Source organism: Mytilus californianus, unplaced genomic scaffold (assembly GCF_021869535.1).
Source record: "Mytilus californianus isolate M0D057914Y unplaced genomic scaffold, xbMytCali1.0.p SCAF_1, whole genome shotgun sequence".
NCBI classification, from domain to species: domain Eukaryota; kingdom Metazoa; phylum Mollusca; class Bivalvia; order Mytilida; family Mytilidae; genus Mytilus; species Mytilus californianus.
The window spans coordinates 108335654-108353765 of record NW_026262581.1 but is presented as its reverse complement, the minus strand read 5'-3'; the positions used below and the strand labels follow the sequence as shown (position 1 = coordinate 108353765).

General features: G+C 30.8%; 1 protein-coding gene across 1 annotated transcript in view; it reads right to left on the bottom strand.

Annotated features, from left to right (window-relative positions):
- Window positions 1-1669: 1669 nt before the first annotated feature.
- LOC127729639 (calcium/calmodulin-dependent protein kinase type 1-like) overlaps window positions 1670-18112 on the bottom strand; it is a 92297-nt gene continuing 75854 nt past the window's right edge. Inside the window, exons 8-10 of the mRNA XM_052237497.1 lie at window positions 13156-13234; window positions 12417-12504; window positions 1670-7171 (exon numbers count right to left, since the gene is read on the bottom strand). Of these exons, the coding sequence (XP_052093457.1) occupies window positions 7058-7171; window positions 12417-12504; window positions 13156-13234 (281 nt within the window). The 3' untranslated portion in view covers window positions 1670-7057. The remainder of the gene's footprint in view (window positions 7172-12416; window positions 12505-13155; window positions 13235-18112) is intronic.

Here is an 18112-nt window from a genome sequence, read left to right as displayed (position 1 = left end):
TAGTTTTTCTTTTTATGTCCCTTTGGCATATAGCTTTTAACATTTCTACATATTTATACATATATAAAGATAAGAAGATGTGGCATGATTGCCAATGACACAACTCTCCAATAGAGACCAAACAACATAGTAGCTAACAACTATAGGTCACAGTACGGGCTTCAACAATGAGCAAAACTCATACCACATTGTAAGCTATAAAAGGCCCTGTAATGACACATGTAAAACAATTCAAACAAGAAAAAAAACATCCCTGGCTTTCAAGTGTTTGAGTTTGAACTTTCCTGATGAAGGTAAATCCAGAAAAATGCATCAAATACATGAAATTGACAAAGTGCTATTTTTATATAGTCTTAAGAAATTGTAGAAGGCAGTATACTCTCGCAACAATGTGAATAGCAGCATTCCTTTACCGAAAATTCATACTTCGTATATATGCAGACTGACAGAATGTTGACTTTAAGGTGGCAATATAAAGCATTGTGTATTGTGTTATTGTGAAATAAACTGCTTCGCTGGGCGCAGCTGGATACGCCCGCAGAGGTCCAACCCTGAACAGTTGGGGCAAAAATGGACACAATATTCAAGCTTGATACTGATCTGAATTTGGATTGTAATTAAATATTTGACATATTATAGGTTTTTGAATAAATGTAGTCAAAGAACTTGAAATTGGTTATATGAATTGAATTTATATTCAATTAAAGATTTCTTGCTGTTGAGCAATACACTGTGCCATTGCGCAATACTTAGTAAATCTGTTGTCAGACTATAAACAAATAAAGTTCAATTAATTCTCAATGTCATATTAGAAATTTATGAAAATGTAAAGGGAGCTTATATTAATAGATATAAACAATTCACCAAAGTTTCATGAGAATTGCTGACAGCATTTTTGAGTTATTGTCTGAAAACTGGAAAATCCCCTCCTTTTTTAATGAATAAAACCCCATAACTCAGAAATGATAAATGAAAAATTTATAAAATTCTAAACGGAGCTTACATCAATAGATATATAAACAATTCACCAAAGTTTCATAAGAACTGCTGAAAACATTTTTGATTTTTTGTCTGAAAACTGGAAAATCCCCCTTTTTTATGAATAAAACCCTGTAACTCGGAAACGTCAAATCTAAAATATATAAAAATCGAAAGAGAGCTCATGTCAATAGATATAAACAATTCACCACAATTTCTTGCAAGTTGGTGAAAGCATTTTTGAGTTATTGTCCGAAAACTGGAAAATCCCCCTTTTTTTAATGAATAAAACCCCATAACTCGGAAACGTAAAATCTAAAATTTATAAAAAACGAAAGGGAGCTCACGTCAATAGATATAAACAATTCACCAAAGTTCTATGCAAATTGGTTAAATCTTTTTTGAGTTAATGTCCGACATGTTGACGACGGACGGACAGACGTACAGACGGACGGACGGACAGACGGACAGACGGACGGACGGACAGACGGACAGAGGTATACCATAATACGTCCCGTAAACGGGCGTATAAAAAGGGTAAGGCATCATATAGGCCTATTAAAAGGTGACAGGTTCGTTATGGTCAACTGCATTGAGCAACCTGTCACAAAGAAATGTAAGATATTACATGCACTATGTAGGTATTTTTAAATGCATGTTCTATTTCCAGAGTAAATTTTGAAGACAAATAAACAATTTAAAGTATTTATGTTGAAAAGTGCAGAAATATAAACATACATTTAGAAAAAATAAAGTAAAGTACAAATTTTAATAGACTTTTAAGACAAAAAAGTCCAAAATAACAACATCAACAAGAAAAAATCAACATGGAAAGCCTAAACTGATTGTGATCCAGACATTTTGAAATGCAAAACTTTAAAATTCCATTGTTAAGCAGTAATAATATATGATGATGGTCTGTTGATTTATTTCCTTTTGTTTTATTCAGTTCTGTCAACCTATCATTAAACATGGATGGTTGTAGCATTAATAAATAGTTAATTTGAATGAACTTTCTATATATTGTTTCTTAAGAAAACTTCTACACATGTACCATAACTAAATATTTATAATTCAAATACAAAACAGAAATAGACCATTTCACAAATTGATTTATTCTTAAATGTTTCTAAAGTATTAGCTTAGATTTGCATGATTCTGCACATTTAAAAATTTTTGTAAAGTTTGTTTTTACTGGTTTCAATATACAAATGTATAATAAAATAGGAAAAAATATCAAAATCTAGTTGCGTCTTGAATGCATGAAAATTTCTACCTAGCTCTGCTAAAGTATAGCAATTCATATATAAGACTGCTTAAGTACCGGATCTTTAAACAGTTATAATAGTAAATTCCATTCATATGAAATTCTGGGTAACTAACTTCACCTGGTTTTGTATAGCTTTACATACAGATATCCTTTTACCACAGTTGATACCCGACATAAAAATCCTAACTCATATCAACTCTCTAAATAAACACAGGGTTCTCACTACAACATTTTTTAGGGTGAGTCCTGGGACTCATCATTTTCTGAAATTTTGAGTCCCAGCTGATTCTGATGAGTCCATAGTATAGAACATTGACACTTGACAAACTGAGCCCAAAACTGTATCCAGAACTCCCAATTGCTTATACAAATTACTTTTTATCATCAATAAATATATAAATATAACCTATGTAATTACTTTCTTTGCTATTCTAATCTAACGTATAATTTTAAGATCAAGAATATAACTTCAAAATATACCCATGATTATTATCAATACATATCATACTACATACACTTTGTTTAATCACTTGCACTAAAAAAAACTCCTTACTTAGGAATATGATGACCATCAGACATACAAAACAAGACTAATGATATATATGGCATTGAAATTTCTTTGATAAGAAAAAAAATCATGCACAAGAAATATCAGTTGTTACCATTAATATCAAAGTAGAATATAAGCTCTGTCAAAACAAATATTATTTTTATCAATCAAAGAAAATATTTAAAATTAAGAGGACTTCAAAACAGCCAACCAGATTACACATCCAACATTTTCAAGAATCCCTGCCAAAAAAAATTGCATAATTGACTGCATTTATTATTTTAACAAAGTCTGAAGTAAATTTAAAAAAAAAATCCATGCTTTTGTAGACTTAAAAAAACAGATTCAACTTGCAAAACTTTAAAAAGTAAAAAATATTAAAATTAAACGATGCTTATTTTTATATCAATCTTTAGGTAATTTACATAAGATGATCACAATTTTCACCTGAAAAAACCTTAAAATGTATGCTAAAACATTGTAAGTACAAGTATCTTGTAACAATCTGAACAGAACACTTTTAGCAAATGTCATGATGAGGTAATTAAATGCATTAATTTTTTTATTAACACAGATTATCATAATTTTCATATTCAAAGTTGTTCCTAACTACATAATGTATGTCTAAAGTTGTTCCTAACTACATAATGTATGTCTAAAGTTGTTCCTAACTACATAATGTATGTCTAAAGTTGTTCCTAACTACATAATGTATGTCTTAAGTTGTTCCTAACTACATAATGTATGTCTTAAGTTGTTCCTAACTACATAATGTATGTCTTAAGTTGTTCCTAACTACATAATGTATGTCTAAAGTCTACAAGTGTCATTTGTTCTCTACATACTTATACAATGTTTTCTATTTATTACATAATGTATTATAATGGTCCAACATAGTTATTTTCTACACATAGTAATACAAAAAACACCAACCCAAAAACATTGGATATCAGAGTAAGCTCTGCAGAAATAGTATACATAATTCAAATAGTAGCCATCGTGTTATAATTTCTTCATGGGACTTGGAATGTTTAAAAAATTTACTTTTTACTTTTTATTTAATAAATTGTTCACTCATCACACCATGAGATATAAGGGTTCAAGTAGCCTAGTGTTATATGACTAGAACATGTCTACAAGTTAGAACACTTGAATTGTGGACACAACTTTTAATAAGATGGACATCTATCAAACTATATTTCTACAAGTTAGAACACTTGAATTGTGGACACAACTTTTATTAAGATGGACATCTATCAAACTTTATTTCCAGATTAATATTAGTCATGTTTACGCTTCAGTATAATGATATTTGAAATTATAAATTAAGTAAAGTCATCCTCAATTTTAATTTAAAACATGGGAATATATTTGCTGCCTTTAAAATGAATTTTTCAAAAAGTATTCCTATTAATCTAATTAAACTTATACAATTCAATTACCAATTGTATTTAATCTATTTCTTGTCATTAGAAAAACTGTTTAAGCTCTAATGTCAAATCAAAATAAAATTTAGATTGCAATGACTTTTTGTCTTGAAATAACTTACATATTTACCATATTCAACCATAAGACCTATTAATCAAATTACATATTTTTTCAGAACCAACAAGTTTACAACCCGTAAACTTAGAAGCCATTTACATCAACAGCAAAAATCTTAATAGCATAAATGACAATTCAAAAATATATAACAAAATGCATAACAGTACAATGTTTAATTCGTTAAAACGATTGAAGGAAAATATTCCCCACCTTTTCTCAAGGGGTTCAACATTTCACAGTAAACAACATAAATAATTTAAAACCATGCATACGTTATGATATATATGACTTTTGATTCTAAATTCAAATAATGCAATTGAAACTGTGATACTGAGATGAATAAATTATATGCAATTGAAAATAAAACACTAAATAATCTCCCCCTAAAAACAACACTCATGACACAAATACCTTCTACATGACACACAGACATACGCTTACTAAGAATTTCAACTCTTATTTGTTACTTTAAAATTTTTTTGGACTCACACAGATAATGATTGTGTGTTTTCTTTTTCTTGTATTACTTTCCATCAATTATATTTGACTTTTATCTCTGTTTTTTTTTAAATGATAAAACCTGTATTTTAGACATCTGCAGAGTTACCACCCATTACAACAATATCAATGAAAAAATTGTTTCAAGTACAAGTCATTCATACCTATTTTCTAAATATCAATGAACATGATTAAAAACTATACAATTCCTTTCCTCTCTTGACACACAACGCCAAAAGATATAATAGTACTCTGAATTAACAAAAATCTGTCATTTTAACCTACCGTGCAAGACCCTTATGGGTAGTCAAGGTCGTTAAAAAAAACCCTCGTCGATTTTTCAATTAAAACAAATAGGGTTATTAGTACCCGACTTAATAAAAAAAATGTCTTAATAGGAATTGAAATAGCAAATATCATGCTTTGGCAAGTGCTTAAAGCTGTCCCTCATTATAAATAAATATTGTAGATACTAAATACTTTAAGGTGGGTTTTATCCCTGTTAATATTTCATTTATAGTGTTCATCAATGAGCAAACATTCCCTGTTTACCCCGGTATATATATGATGTTTGAACACTCTTTAAAAAAATTGTTAGAAAAGAAAATACCAGTGATTTATCTATTTGAAGAACAAAATATTATTTACTATTTAATGTACTATGGTTCCACTAAGCATGCTTTTGTTGGTCACAATACAAACAGATATTTAGTGATTGGAATTAAATCTCTGGTAGTTACCCATAAAACAACCATGAGCAATCACTCGTCAAGTGTAACATGAGATACACAATACTGAAATGTCAATGTTAACTGGTTCTAAACAAAAAAAATGGATAAAAAGAGACAGAAAAGTGCCATTATAATAAATGATAAAATACATTGTACAATACATCTCCAAAACTGAAATATTTTCTACTTTCAAGTAATAAATTTTACTACCAGAATATCATGTTTAATAATGAGCTACACTTTATGCAGCAGGATACACTAGCAGCAATTAGACATTGAAAAGTTGAACATGAGTAAATTATGTAGGTATGGACAAAGTATTGTAAAAAGCTGTAAAAAGATATAATCATTTGCTGAAAAATACATTTATCAAAAATTAGTTTAGCTACAGCAATGCTTTGATGAATCCGGTACAAAATTGTTTTCTTTGGAAATTCAATTGAAAAATAGCATAGTAATCTGACTTGAAGTGTAAGTTACTTTTTTTGGGGCATTGGTCCTTTTTAGTCCCTTAGACCCCTTTATTTCTTTAAATCATTTACGCTAGGTAAAGTCTGTAACACTTGTTTAGTTAACCACTCATTTGCTTAATTTAAATGAATTAATGTTTGAAAATGCTAAAATTTGCCAAACTACAATATTTGGTGTTGGATAAAATACAAGGTATTAACCACTTTCATAAAAAAACTTGCTGATTAACTTAAATAACTTGATAGTTGATCTTTTAAGATGACTAAAAAAATACTGTTCTGGTGAGATTTTGTTCAAGCAATGGGTATATAACCTACACAGATTTAATACTGAACTTTGCAGACATATATACACTATCCATTGTATACATGTGTAGGGTTGGTCATCTAATGATCACTAAAATATAAATTTATCAACTTGGGACTACAGAAGAAGCCTGTAAGCTAGTTTAGGTAAAAAAAGTAACAGGGCAAATAACATGAGCAAACAACCAAGTCTATATCTAGTGACTTAAAACAACAACAAAATTCCACAGGACAAAGTCCTATTCTTAACCCCATTGTAACTTATAGGGTCCTGTGTTTTTTTATGTCCAGATCAGGTATTAAAAAATGCCAATAAGTAGTGGTTATTTCTGGTTCAGAACTTTGTTTTTACAAAATGGCAGACCCAATGCAGTTTTCTTTCAAATGCTGAAAGACGCTAAAAATTATCTTAAGCAGTTTGTTCTTAACATCTGGAAATTTGTAAATAACTTAAACTTGGAATTCTTAAATGTATATAAACTTAAACAGGTCATAAACATATATGATAAATACACAGTACATGTATGCATTACCAATACGTCAACACAACTCATCATATCTGCACCAAAGCAATAAAAACAGTCACATGACTTATCATATGGTCCCAGACACCTGCAGATTGTGATCCAAACTTCACTGGAATAACACATCCGACTGCAGTCTTGGTAAACATGAAAATATGCCACAGTCTTAAAGGGAGACAAGTATGCTAGGTGTGGAGACTGGCCGATGCTGTTGGTCTGTGTGGTGATTGAGAATGGTCCTCTTTGTTCATTGCTAATTTCTTCATCTGTCTAATCACAGCTGTTGCGTTAAAGGCTTGCTATTAACAAAGAAAAGTCAAATATTTGAAAAATTATAATATATTGTCTGTGATATAAATGTAGTTCTTTTAGAATGAATAAGAATTACATTTATGAAGTTATTTTATCTCAAAGTTAATAAAATGCTTCGCTGGGGCGCAGCTTGATACGACCGCAGAGGTCGAACCCTGAACAGTTGGGGCAAGTATGGACACAACATTCAAGCTTGATACAGCTCTGAATTTGGATTGTTATTAAATATTTGACACAGCATAGGTTTCTGACACAGAAAGAATGTGGTCTAAGAACTTGAATTTTTTTAATTTACCTATTATGGTCCAATGTCCAAAATCAAAATACATGGTAAGATTCAGCATATCAAAGAACCCCATATATTCAATTTTTGTTAAAATCAAACAAAGTTTAATTTTGGACCCCAACTTGGACAAACTTGAAAACTGGGCCCATAATCAAAAATCTAAACACATGTTTAGATTCAGCATATCAAAGAACCCCAAGAATTCAATTTTTGCTAAAATCAAACTAAGTTTAATTTTGGACCCTTTGGACCTTAATGTAGACCAATTTAAAAAACGGGACTTAAAATTAAAAATCTAAATACACGGTTAGATTTGGAATATCAAAGAACCCCAAGAATTCAATTTTTGCTAAAATCAAACTAAGTTTAATTTTGGACCCTTTGGACCTTAATGTAGACCAATTTAAAAAACGGGACCTAAAATTAAAAATCTAAATACACGGTTAGATTTGGAATATCAAAGAACCCCAATAATTCAATTTTTGATGAAATCAAACAAAGTTTAATTTTGGACCCTTTTGACCTCAATATGAACCAATTTGATAGGGGGGCCCACAAATAAAAAAATCTAAATACATGGTTAGATTCAGCATATCAAAGAACCTCATATATTCAATTTTTGTGGAAATCAAACAAAGTTTAATTTTGGACCCCAATTTGGACCAACTTGAAAACTGGGCCCATAATCAAAAATCTAAATACATGTTTAGATTCAGCATATCAAAGAACCCCATATATTCAATTTTTGTTGAAATCAAACAAAGTTTAAATACTGGACCCTATCTTGGACCAACTTGAAAACTGGGCCCATAATCAAAAATCTAAACACATGTTTAGATTCAGCATATCAAAGAACCCCAAGAATTCAATTTTTGTTAAAATCAAACTAAGCTTAATTTTGGACCCTTTGGACCTTAATGTAGACCAAATTAAAAAACAGGACCCAAAATTAAAAATCTAAATACACGGTTAGATTTGGAATATCAAAGAACCCCATTATTCAATTTTAGATGAAATCAAACAAAGTTTAAATTTGGACCCTTTTGACCTCAATATGAACCAATTTGATAACGGGGTCCACAAATAAAAAATCTAAATACATGGTTAGATTCAGCATATCAAAGAACCCCATATATTTAATTTTTGTTGAAATCGAACAAAGTTTAATTTTGGACCCCAATTTGGACTAACTTGAAAACTGGGCCAATCTAAATACATGTTTAGATTCAGCATATCAAAGAACCTCATATATTCAATTTTTGCTAAAATCAAACAAAGTTTAATTTTGGACCCTTTGGACCTTAATGTAGACCAATTTGAAAACTGGACCCAAAATTAAAAATCTAAATACACTGTTAGATTCGGCATAACAAATAAATAAATGTGATCAAAGATTTTACAAATCTAATGCGCCATACTGTGCAATTAAAGATTACTTCTTGAAATTTTTCAATATTTGAAATTTGAAAAAAAAATAATATTTGAAGAATAATTCTTTTTAATTTCTGAAATCTGAAATGAGAAAAAATTGACCCCCCACAATTTCTTGTTATCCCCCCCCCCCCCCCACCTTTTTTCCCCCCAAAAATTCTTTCCCTCAAGATATAGTCATAATCTCAATTCAAATTTCCAATGGAGTTGGCAACCATAATTACCCATTTAAATTTACCATAGTGCTAACTTAATCTATTTTATAATAGAATTAAAAATATAGTGTCAAATCTTTCATATGGATTTTTTTGTAAAAAAAAAAGATGCAACATTTGCAGATATTTTTACTGGTCTTCCTTTATAAATATGCATTTCTTTAAACATAATTTAAAAGCAGTGTAAGGGAAGTAACTAAAACGTTGTATTTGGATTACCTCCCATACACTGTTTTAAATTATCTTTATTGTTCATTAACCATTACTTTATACATAATTTAAAAGCAGTGTAAGGGAGATAATTTCAATGATGTATTTGATTTATCTCCCTTACACTGCTTTAAATTATGTTTTGTACTAAAGTATTTGTCCATTAACCAGGACAACCTTGTTTTTCCCCCTTTTTTGCCCCTAATTCCTAAACGGTTTGAGCCATAACCCCCCAAAGCAAATCCTTACCATCCCTTTGTGGTATGGAAACTTGTAGTATAATTTCAGAGAGATCCATACACCGTTGCACAGTTATTGTCTGGAAACTAGAAAATGCTTATTTTTGGCCCCTTTTTGGCCCCCAATTCCTTAACTGTTGGTACCATAACCCCCAAAATCAATCCCAACCTTCCTTTTGTGGTATATAACCTTATGGTCAAATTTCAAAAAGATCCGTTCACTTAAACTAAAGTTAGAGTGCGAAAACCAATGTGTATTCGGACGACGACGCCGGACGACAACGAACGACTACGACGACGACGCCAATGTCACACCAATATACGACCACAAAATTTTTTTGCGGTCGTATAAAAATTTATGCAAATGATGTTATAAACACAAAATTTAAAATATGTAATTTCAACCATCTGAACACCACAAAAAGCGATAAAGTGCATCCTATTCAGAACATTACACAGATAAATGGGGAATGTGTCAATGGGACTCAGATGATGCCCCCGCTTGCATATGATGTTATAAAGGAACATAACTCAAGAAATTTAAAAGTGACACTGCCAATATTTGTACTTGATCTGAGTTTTGTGGTAATAAGCATTGTGTATAAGTTCCATAACATTTGGTTGAGGCAAACTAAAGTTAGAGAATGGAAACGAATATTCAGCAATTTTTCCATTTGTAAAGGGATATAACTCTAGAACGGTAAAAGTGATGCCACCAAAATTCAAACTTGATCTGTGTTTTGTGGTAATAAGCATTGTGTATAAGTTTCATAACATTTGGTTGAGGCAAACTAAAGTTAGAGAACTGAAACGAATATTTCAGCAATTTTTCCATTTGTAAAGGGATATAACTCTAGAACGGTAAAAAATTTACACCACAAAAATTCAAACTTCATCTGTGTTTTGTTGTAATAAGCATTGTGTATATGTTTCATGACATTTGGTTGAGGCAAACTAAAGTTAGAGAACGGAAACCAATTTTGGGACGTATGGACGGAGGGACGTACGTACGGACAAGAGTAAAACTTAATACCCCCTCCTATGGCGGGGGCATAAAAATATTGAATAGGATTCCTTGTGCTCAGCCCATCCTGTAATTAATTCAAAAGCTGACCAACTTTGTCTGCTTAGGTCATACACAGCAGTTTCATTTGAAACATATATTTGAAGGTCACATTTACGATAGAGGTTTAATTATATAATTTTTAAGCTTTGTTGAAACCATCAAATGACATCACTCATACTCAATTACCATATCAATAAATTATTTTAACAACACTTCTATTGTAAATAAATATCAGCTTCAATTGACTACTAGACTAGCCTTATTTATAATATCATATTCATGCAATGAATAAACTTAGTTTTTTTAGTGAACTATATCTTCATACTGTAATAATTGTCTTTTATAAATTTCCTATTGTGTTTTGTCTAATTTCAGATGTCAATACAAATATAAAAAACTTATAAATTAATCAGTTATCTACAATTTGTTTAGCAAAAAGATTCATAAAAACTCTTTCAATGAGTTGAAATTACAAGAGTGCACCACTGAAATGTCTCGCCTTCTTTACTAACCACTGATTTAATGTTGATAGTCCTAAATATAAAGCTTTACTACAAGTAACACATAAACTTAACATGATCCAAGAAAATGGGGTCAAGGTCAGATAAACCAAACGAGAAATACATGTACACCTTACAATCATTCAATAAACCAAACATAAGTGACCTATTGCTTATAGTTTCTAAGAAACAGTCTTAACCAAGAAAACTTAACATTGACCAATGGACCATCAAAATGAGGTCAAGGTCAGATGAACCTTGCCAGACAGACATGTACACCTTACAATCAACTTATGCATTAAATATAGTTGACCTATTGCTTATAGTATCTAAGAAACAAACTTAACCATGAAAACTTAACATTGATCAATGAACCATGAAAATGAGGTCAAGGTCAGATGATACTTGCCAGACAGACATATACACCTTACTATTCTTCCATACAACAAATATATTTGATCTATTGCTTATAGTTGAAGAAAAACAGACCAAAACACAAAAACTTAACACTGAGAAATGAATCGTAAAAATGAGGTCAAGGTCAAATAAAACCTACGAGACTGACATGTACATCATAAAATATTTCCATATACCAAATATAGTTAACCTATTGCATATAGTATTAGAAAAAAAGACCAAAACTCAAAAACTTAACTTTGACCACCAGTTGGACATGGAGACCTTACAATCATTCCATATACCAAATATAGTAGACCTACTGCTTATAGTATCTGATATATGGACTTGACCACGAAAACTTAACCTTGTTCACCGATCCATGAAATGAGGTCGAGGTCAAATGAAAATTGTCTGACGGGCATGAGGACCTTGCAAGGTACGCACATACTAAATATAGTTATCCTATTACTCATAATAAGAAAGAAATTAACATTAAAAAAAAGGTGAATTTTTTTTCAAGTAGTCACTGAACCATTAAAATGAGGTCAAGGACAATGGACATATGACAGACGGAAACTTCGTAACATAAGGCATCTATATACAAAGTATGAAGCATCCAGGTCTTCTAGCTTCTAAAATATAAAGCTTTTAAGAAGTTAGCTGCTGCCAAGGCCGGATCACTATCCCTATGTCGAGCTTCTGCGACAAAAGTCGCAGGCTCAACAAAAACCACCATTATTTAAATCAAAATCTCCAAAATATCCTGATCCCTCAACTTTGCTGAAACAAATATATGTTGACCTCAAGATATCTTTTTGTCATATTGTTTCATAAAGAAACTCTCATTATAATATCTATCAGCACATCTTGATTTATTCATATATACCTTCCACTTGGTCTTTGCAAAATTCTTCTTAATATTTTCACTAACAGAAGCATGGATATCTTTGTCTAAGGCCGTATTTCCAGATATCCTGAAATGTAAAATAACTGTATAGAAAAAACAGACATTTCTATCTAAGCTTGTATTACTAATTCCCTGATTATTTATGTCAATATAAATTGTCTTTGGTTGGACCTTTTTTCTTGTAAAGATTCTTTGAAATAAAAGTGCAAGCCAGTGTAGACAGATGAAATGATCCAGTAGGAATCTCTGTAGACAATAATAACAAGTAGAACTGTGAGCTCACTAATGATAGTCCTGCTTTGAGTATTCAGTAAACAGAAGCTGAAGAGTGATGAAACTCATCACATGGTAAAGCAGGTTCAAATGAAGTCTAATAACAAATTTCAGGAAGGTCTTTTTTGTAGTTCCTAAGTAAAATGTGATGAAAATTTTATACATGACCATTATATTGTAGAATATATAAGTATTCGGTAAATAGGAAAGCGAGGAGAGATGAATCTGAAACCACACCACATTGTAAATAATTTTCCCATGAAGTCTGATAAATTTAAGGAGGCTCTGATTTGTAGTTCCTGAGAAAAAACTGGTGTAAATTTGATGGGGTGGACAGACATACTGCCATATGTACAGACAAATGGTGGTAAAACAGTATACCCTCTCTTTTGGAAAAAAAGGGGGGAATTAAATACATCAATAAGGCTGACATGTTTATACATACCAAGGAAATGCTATAGCTGACTTGCAAGTAAATCTCTTCTTAGCATCCTTACACATAAGATTTCTTATAAATTCTTTTGCTGCAAAAATCAAAACAAAATAAAATCATTCATGTTGGCATTAGCAAATGGAAAGAAGTTATTCGTAACAATAACAGTCATAATATGAGGTTAATTATGTAAAAAATTTGCCAACTCATTTTTTAAAGTCAACAATGTTCAAAATTTTGTTAAGGTTTCTAAATAACTAAAGATTTTTGTCCAAATAATAAAAAAATAAGCATGACAAAATCATTTTAATTTTTGCATAAATAATTGAAAGGTATGTGCAAAAATTAAACTTTCACTTATTTCAATTAGCTTCAAGGTATCATCTTCAATTAAATGTAGACTTGAGTGTCAATCTTGATCTTATTTTAAGGTAAAAGTGTCCCAATAAAATACTTGAGGGTCCATCTTGATTTGATTTTATGCTGTAAACACCATAAATTGAACTCAAAGAAGCTGTGATATCAAGCTCCTGCGAAAAATAAGACAAAATGTCATACATGGACTTAAGTGTAAAAATATTTAAGTATTTGGTAAATAATGTTCAGTTTCTGAGAAAAATTTTATGAGACGAAAATATCATATCTGCCATATTCATTATTTGTAAATTGTTTTGTTATAAAATAGGCTATTAGTTTTCTCGATTGAATTGTTTCACATTTTTCATGTTAGGGCCTTTTATAGCCCACTATACTGTATGGGTTTTTCTCATTGTTGAAGGTCGTACAGTTGCCTATAATTGCTTACATCCACTTCATTTGAACTTTGGTGGATAGTTGTCTCATTGGCAATCATACCACATCTCCTTATTTTCATAAACTGTAAATTCAGAAATTATTGTGAGGTTTTTATTAATATGAATAATGTGCCCAGATGAGTATCGCAATAATAAGAACTCGCATTCTGATATTGCATACATTTATCTGTAGGCAAATTATTCTATGATCGCAATAATTAAGCTTGCATTTTTGTCATTTCTTCAAATATTGCAATAAATAAAGGGCTGTCAGAGTGACAACAAACCGGATTTCCCTGCAGAGGTCGAATCCTGAACAGTTGAGCAAGTATGGACACAACATTTAAGCTTAAAATAGCTCTGAATTTAGATTGTGATTGAATATTTAAAATAGACTATTATCTAATTAAAAATGAAAATGATATTTGCAAATGTGAACCCCCAAATAGGATCAAGTAAAAATTAAACATTAACACACACAACAAAAATAAAATACCACATAATGACTGTGACATCTACCTTAATAACACACATGACTTAAAAAAAATAGTTATTATAAAGAAATTTTTGACAACTTATGACTAAAATCAATTGATTTGATTGATTTTTGATTTTTGGTGTTTTAACGCCACTTTTAAGCACCACTTTGGGCTATTTCGTGGCGGCCAGTTTTTATTGGTGGAGGAAGCCGGAGTGCCTGGAGAAAACCACCGACCTTCGATAGAAAAACTGACAATCCTAGTCAATTAAGATTGGAGTCGAGTGCACTCGCACGAGCGGGGTTCAAACTCACAACCTCAGTGTTGACTAGCTAGTGATTACAGTAGTAACTACTTAGACCACTTGGCAACCGAGGCCCCCTTTAAAATAAATTGAACAGAGATAATCATTGATAGACTAAAATCCATATTCCATTTCTGTTCAAAGGGAAATAACTCAAACTTATTTCCATGAACCAGTGATGACTAAACAACAAAATTAGTTCTCTAAAATTAGATATGATTTAACCACTAAAACATTGTTAGAATCAGCATATCAAAGAACCCCAAGAATTCAATTTTTGATGAAATTAAACAAAAGTTTAATTTAGGACCCTTTGGACCTCAATGTGGTATTATCTAATTAATAATGAAAATAAATACAGGTTTAGATTCAGCATTTTAAAGAACCCTATATATATTTAATTTATGTTGAAATCAAACACAGTTTAATTTTGGACCCCAATTTGGACCAACTTGAAAACTGGGCCCAAAATCAGAAAACTAAATATATGTTAATTAATAGACAATATAAGCTTAGTTTTCAAAGGAGTTCACTTCATCAAAAAAAAATACATATAACATTCAGAAAATAGTTTATACAGAATAACAAACAAACCTTCCACCAAATTTTTCAAACAATTTACCAAAGAAAAGAAAAAAAAAATACAAAATGTCATTTATCATTAATACAATTTCTTTTAAAAATCTATAAAACTTATCTGTAATTATCTTCAAAATGTCTCATAATGAACAGTAAATTTCTAACTATATCTATACAGTCCTACAGAGATTATAATCATCAACACTTAGAAAACAGAAAATTTTCAAATAAATCTGTCACTCCAATTATAATTCTATGATTGATATTTACCATATGCTTTGTAATCTGATAACAGGTGAAAATTATTTAAAAACACTTAGTGTAATCAAACTTTATATATATAATTAACCATTTTTGTTCAAAGGGAAATAACTCAATCACATAAGTACCACTTTTGGCTACTGAAAGGGCTACAACTCCACAACGAGAAAAGTTAAAATCGTGAAAATTGAACTTGACCTTCATTTAGTCACAGGAAACAACATATCTAAATCTGAAAAAATTTCGTCAAAGCGTTTTCATGTTAATGAACTGTCACTGTTTGGCAGCCGCCTGCCCGCCTGCCGTACATCCCCAAATCAATAACAGATTTTTCCTTGGAAAATCCAGTTAAAAATGCATGCAATAATTTCTGAATTTACACTACATAGACATTACGTGTAAGAAAATATAAGTAATTGGTAAACAGGAAGTTGATGAGTGTTGAGTGTGAAAATGAATCTTACAGTATAACATGCTTAAACCTGAAGTGTGATACCAAATTTCAGGACGCTGTGATCTGCAGTTCAGATGGAATAAAACACAGAGACAGACAGGGGTAAACAAACATATCCCCTCTTTTTTGAGTTGTAGTATTGAAAGGGCTAATATATCATCCTTATGCATAATATGAGTTCTATAATCTGTTAAACATTCTTCAAAAACAAGCTGTTAACATGTTTTTCTCATATGGTCCTTAGTTTAACTATGGTGAAGATTTCAGCCATCCTGAATTTAATGGGCATTAAAGATAGCAAATTGTATTATTTTCAAATCAACGTAAAATAGGTAAATTTAAGAGCAACTTTTATGTCATCATTCATGCATAAAAGCAATTAAATCTGTGAAAACATTTCCAAGATGCAGCCTTTTACATGCATTTTCCAATATTACCCCATGTCAGGGCTTCCAAAACGGTCGTATTTTCCTGACCTTTAGCCTTAAACAGCCACACATTTCCGGTCATATAATTGACATGATGAATAATTACTATCAAAACAAACCATACTTTAATACCCTCTCACTACAATCAAGGTTAATTAGTTCTCTGACAGCTGATTTTACCTGTTCAGGCGACAGGTAAACTATTTTGTATCGGACATCAATCGGTCTATTAAAAGATATTTTCTTAAATTTCAGTGGTTTGCATCTTATATATTTAGTCAACAAGATTCAGATTACCAGAAAACGTATATAAATGTGATTTGATGAAAATTTAAAAAGGTAGTAACAAAGGTTTAAAGTGAAAAATCGTCAGAACCACATAGTTTGAACTTGTACACTTGTGCGCATGTGCGCAGGTGTGAGATTTAATTATGCATCTGAATTTTCAAAAATGCAAAAAATATCATTGACACCTTTATCTAACGTCAATTTTGAGTATTTTCCTATAGAAATAATGTTGCACACTTCGAATGGTGCACTGTCAATTTAACAGTTAATGCCAGAACATAGAATTCATATTTAAAATCAAGTCAAATACCAATTTTTGTGTCAATCATAATTTATATGATGCCCAACTGATTACCTTTTGTTACTTAGTCTTAAGGGATTAACATCTAGATAAGACAAAAAAAATGTCCGGCTGGCTCAAATATTTTTTGGAAGCCCTGCCCTATGTTAAATGTAGTTCTGTTTTGGTGGTCATCTTTGAGTTTTAAGCAGCATAAAATTCACAACTAAATAAACAATCATAAATGCATCATACATGTCATACCTGTATATTTTTGTCCATCTCTGATTTTAAAAACAATCTTGTACTATGATATTTTAAACAGTAATATGTTAAACCATTTTTAATATTAAGAAAAAACCCACCAAACTAATAAGTTCTAAGGACCATTATAACATCCTCCCTAATATTACTCTAATCTATGAAGGAGTTTCCAAGAAGAAAATGTTAACAGGAGATTTTACAACATCCTCCATTTAAAGTATGTTATAATGTCATGTAGACCAGCTTCCCATGGAAAGATTCCCACCCCATCCTTCCTCAACTTAACTGGTTAAAAAAAAAGGAAATTCAGTAACAACTACCTTTATTTGAAAATTACAAACTGTCCATGCACAAATTGACAGTATCTTTAAATATGCAATAATTTCAGGTAAATAACAGAGGAACCTGATTTCTTTAGTAGATGGCATAGCAAACTGTATATAATTCAATCCCACAAAGACACACAAATAATGACTTACAGATATCGGTTGAATTCTGCTCATGAATAAGTATACAAGTGAAGCATAGTTGTATATAAAAGAGTAAATTCTTATTTAAACAGAAGCCTGATGGAAAAAACTTAGTAAGACAAAATATAAATATGAAATTTGATATTTATTAACAACAACAGGATCACATGAAACATCAATCACAAATATCCTCAAGGAAAGTCAGAAAATCTGTTAGAAACTACCTGTGTTAATCAACAATAGTGCTTCCATTATCTTATTGAAACCACTATATTTGATACAGTAGTAGTCTCTGCTATAAATCTCAGATTCCTCTGACATAATTAAGGAATGACTGTAATATTTTTTCTGTCTATGAAGAAATAACA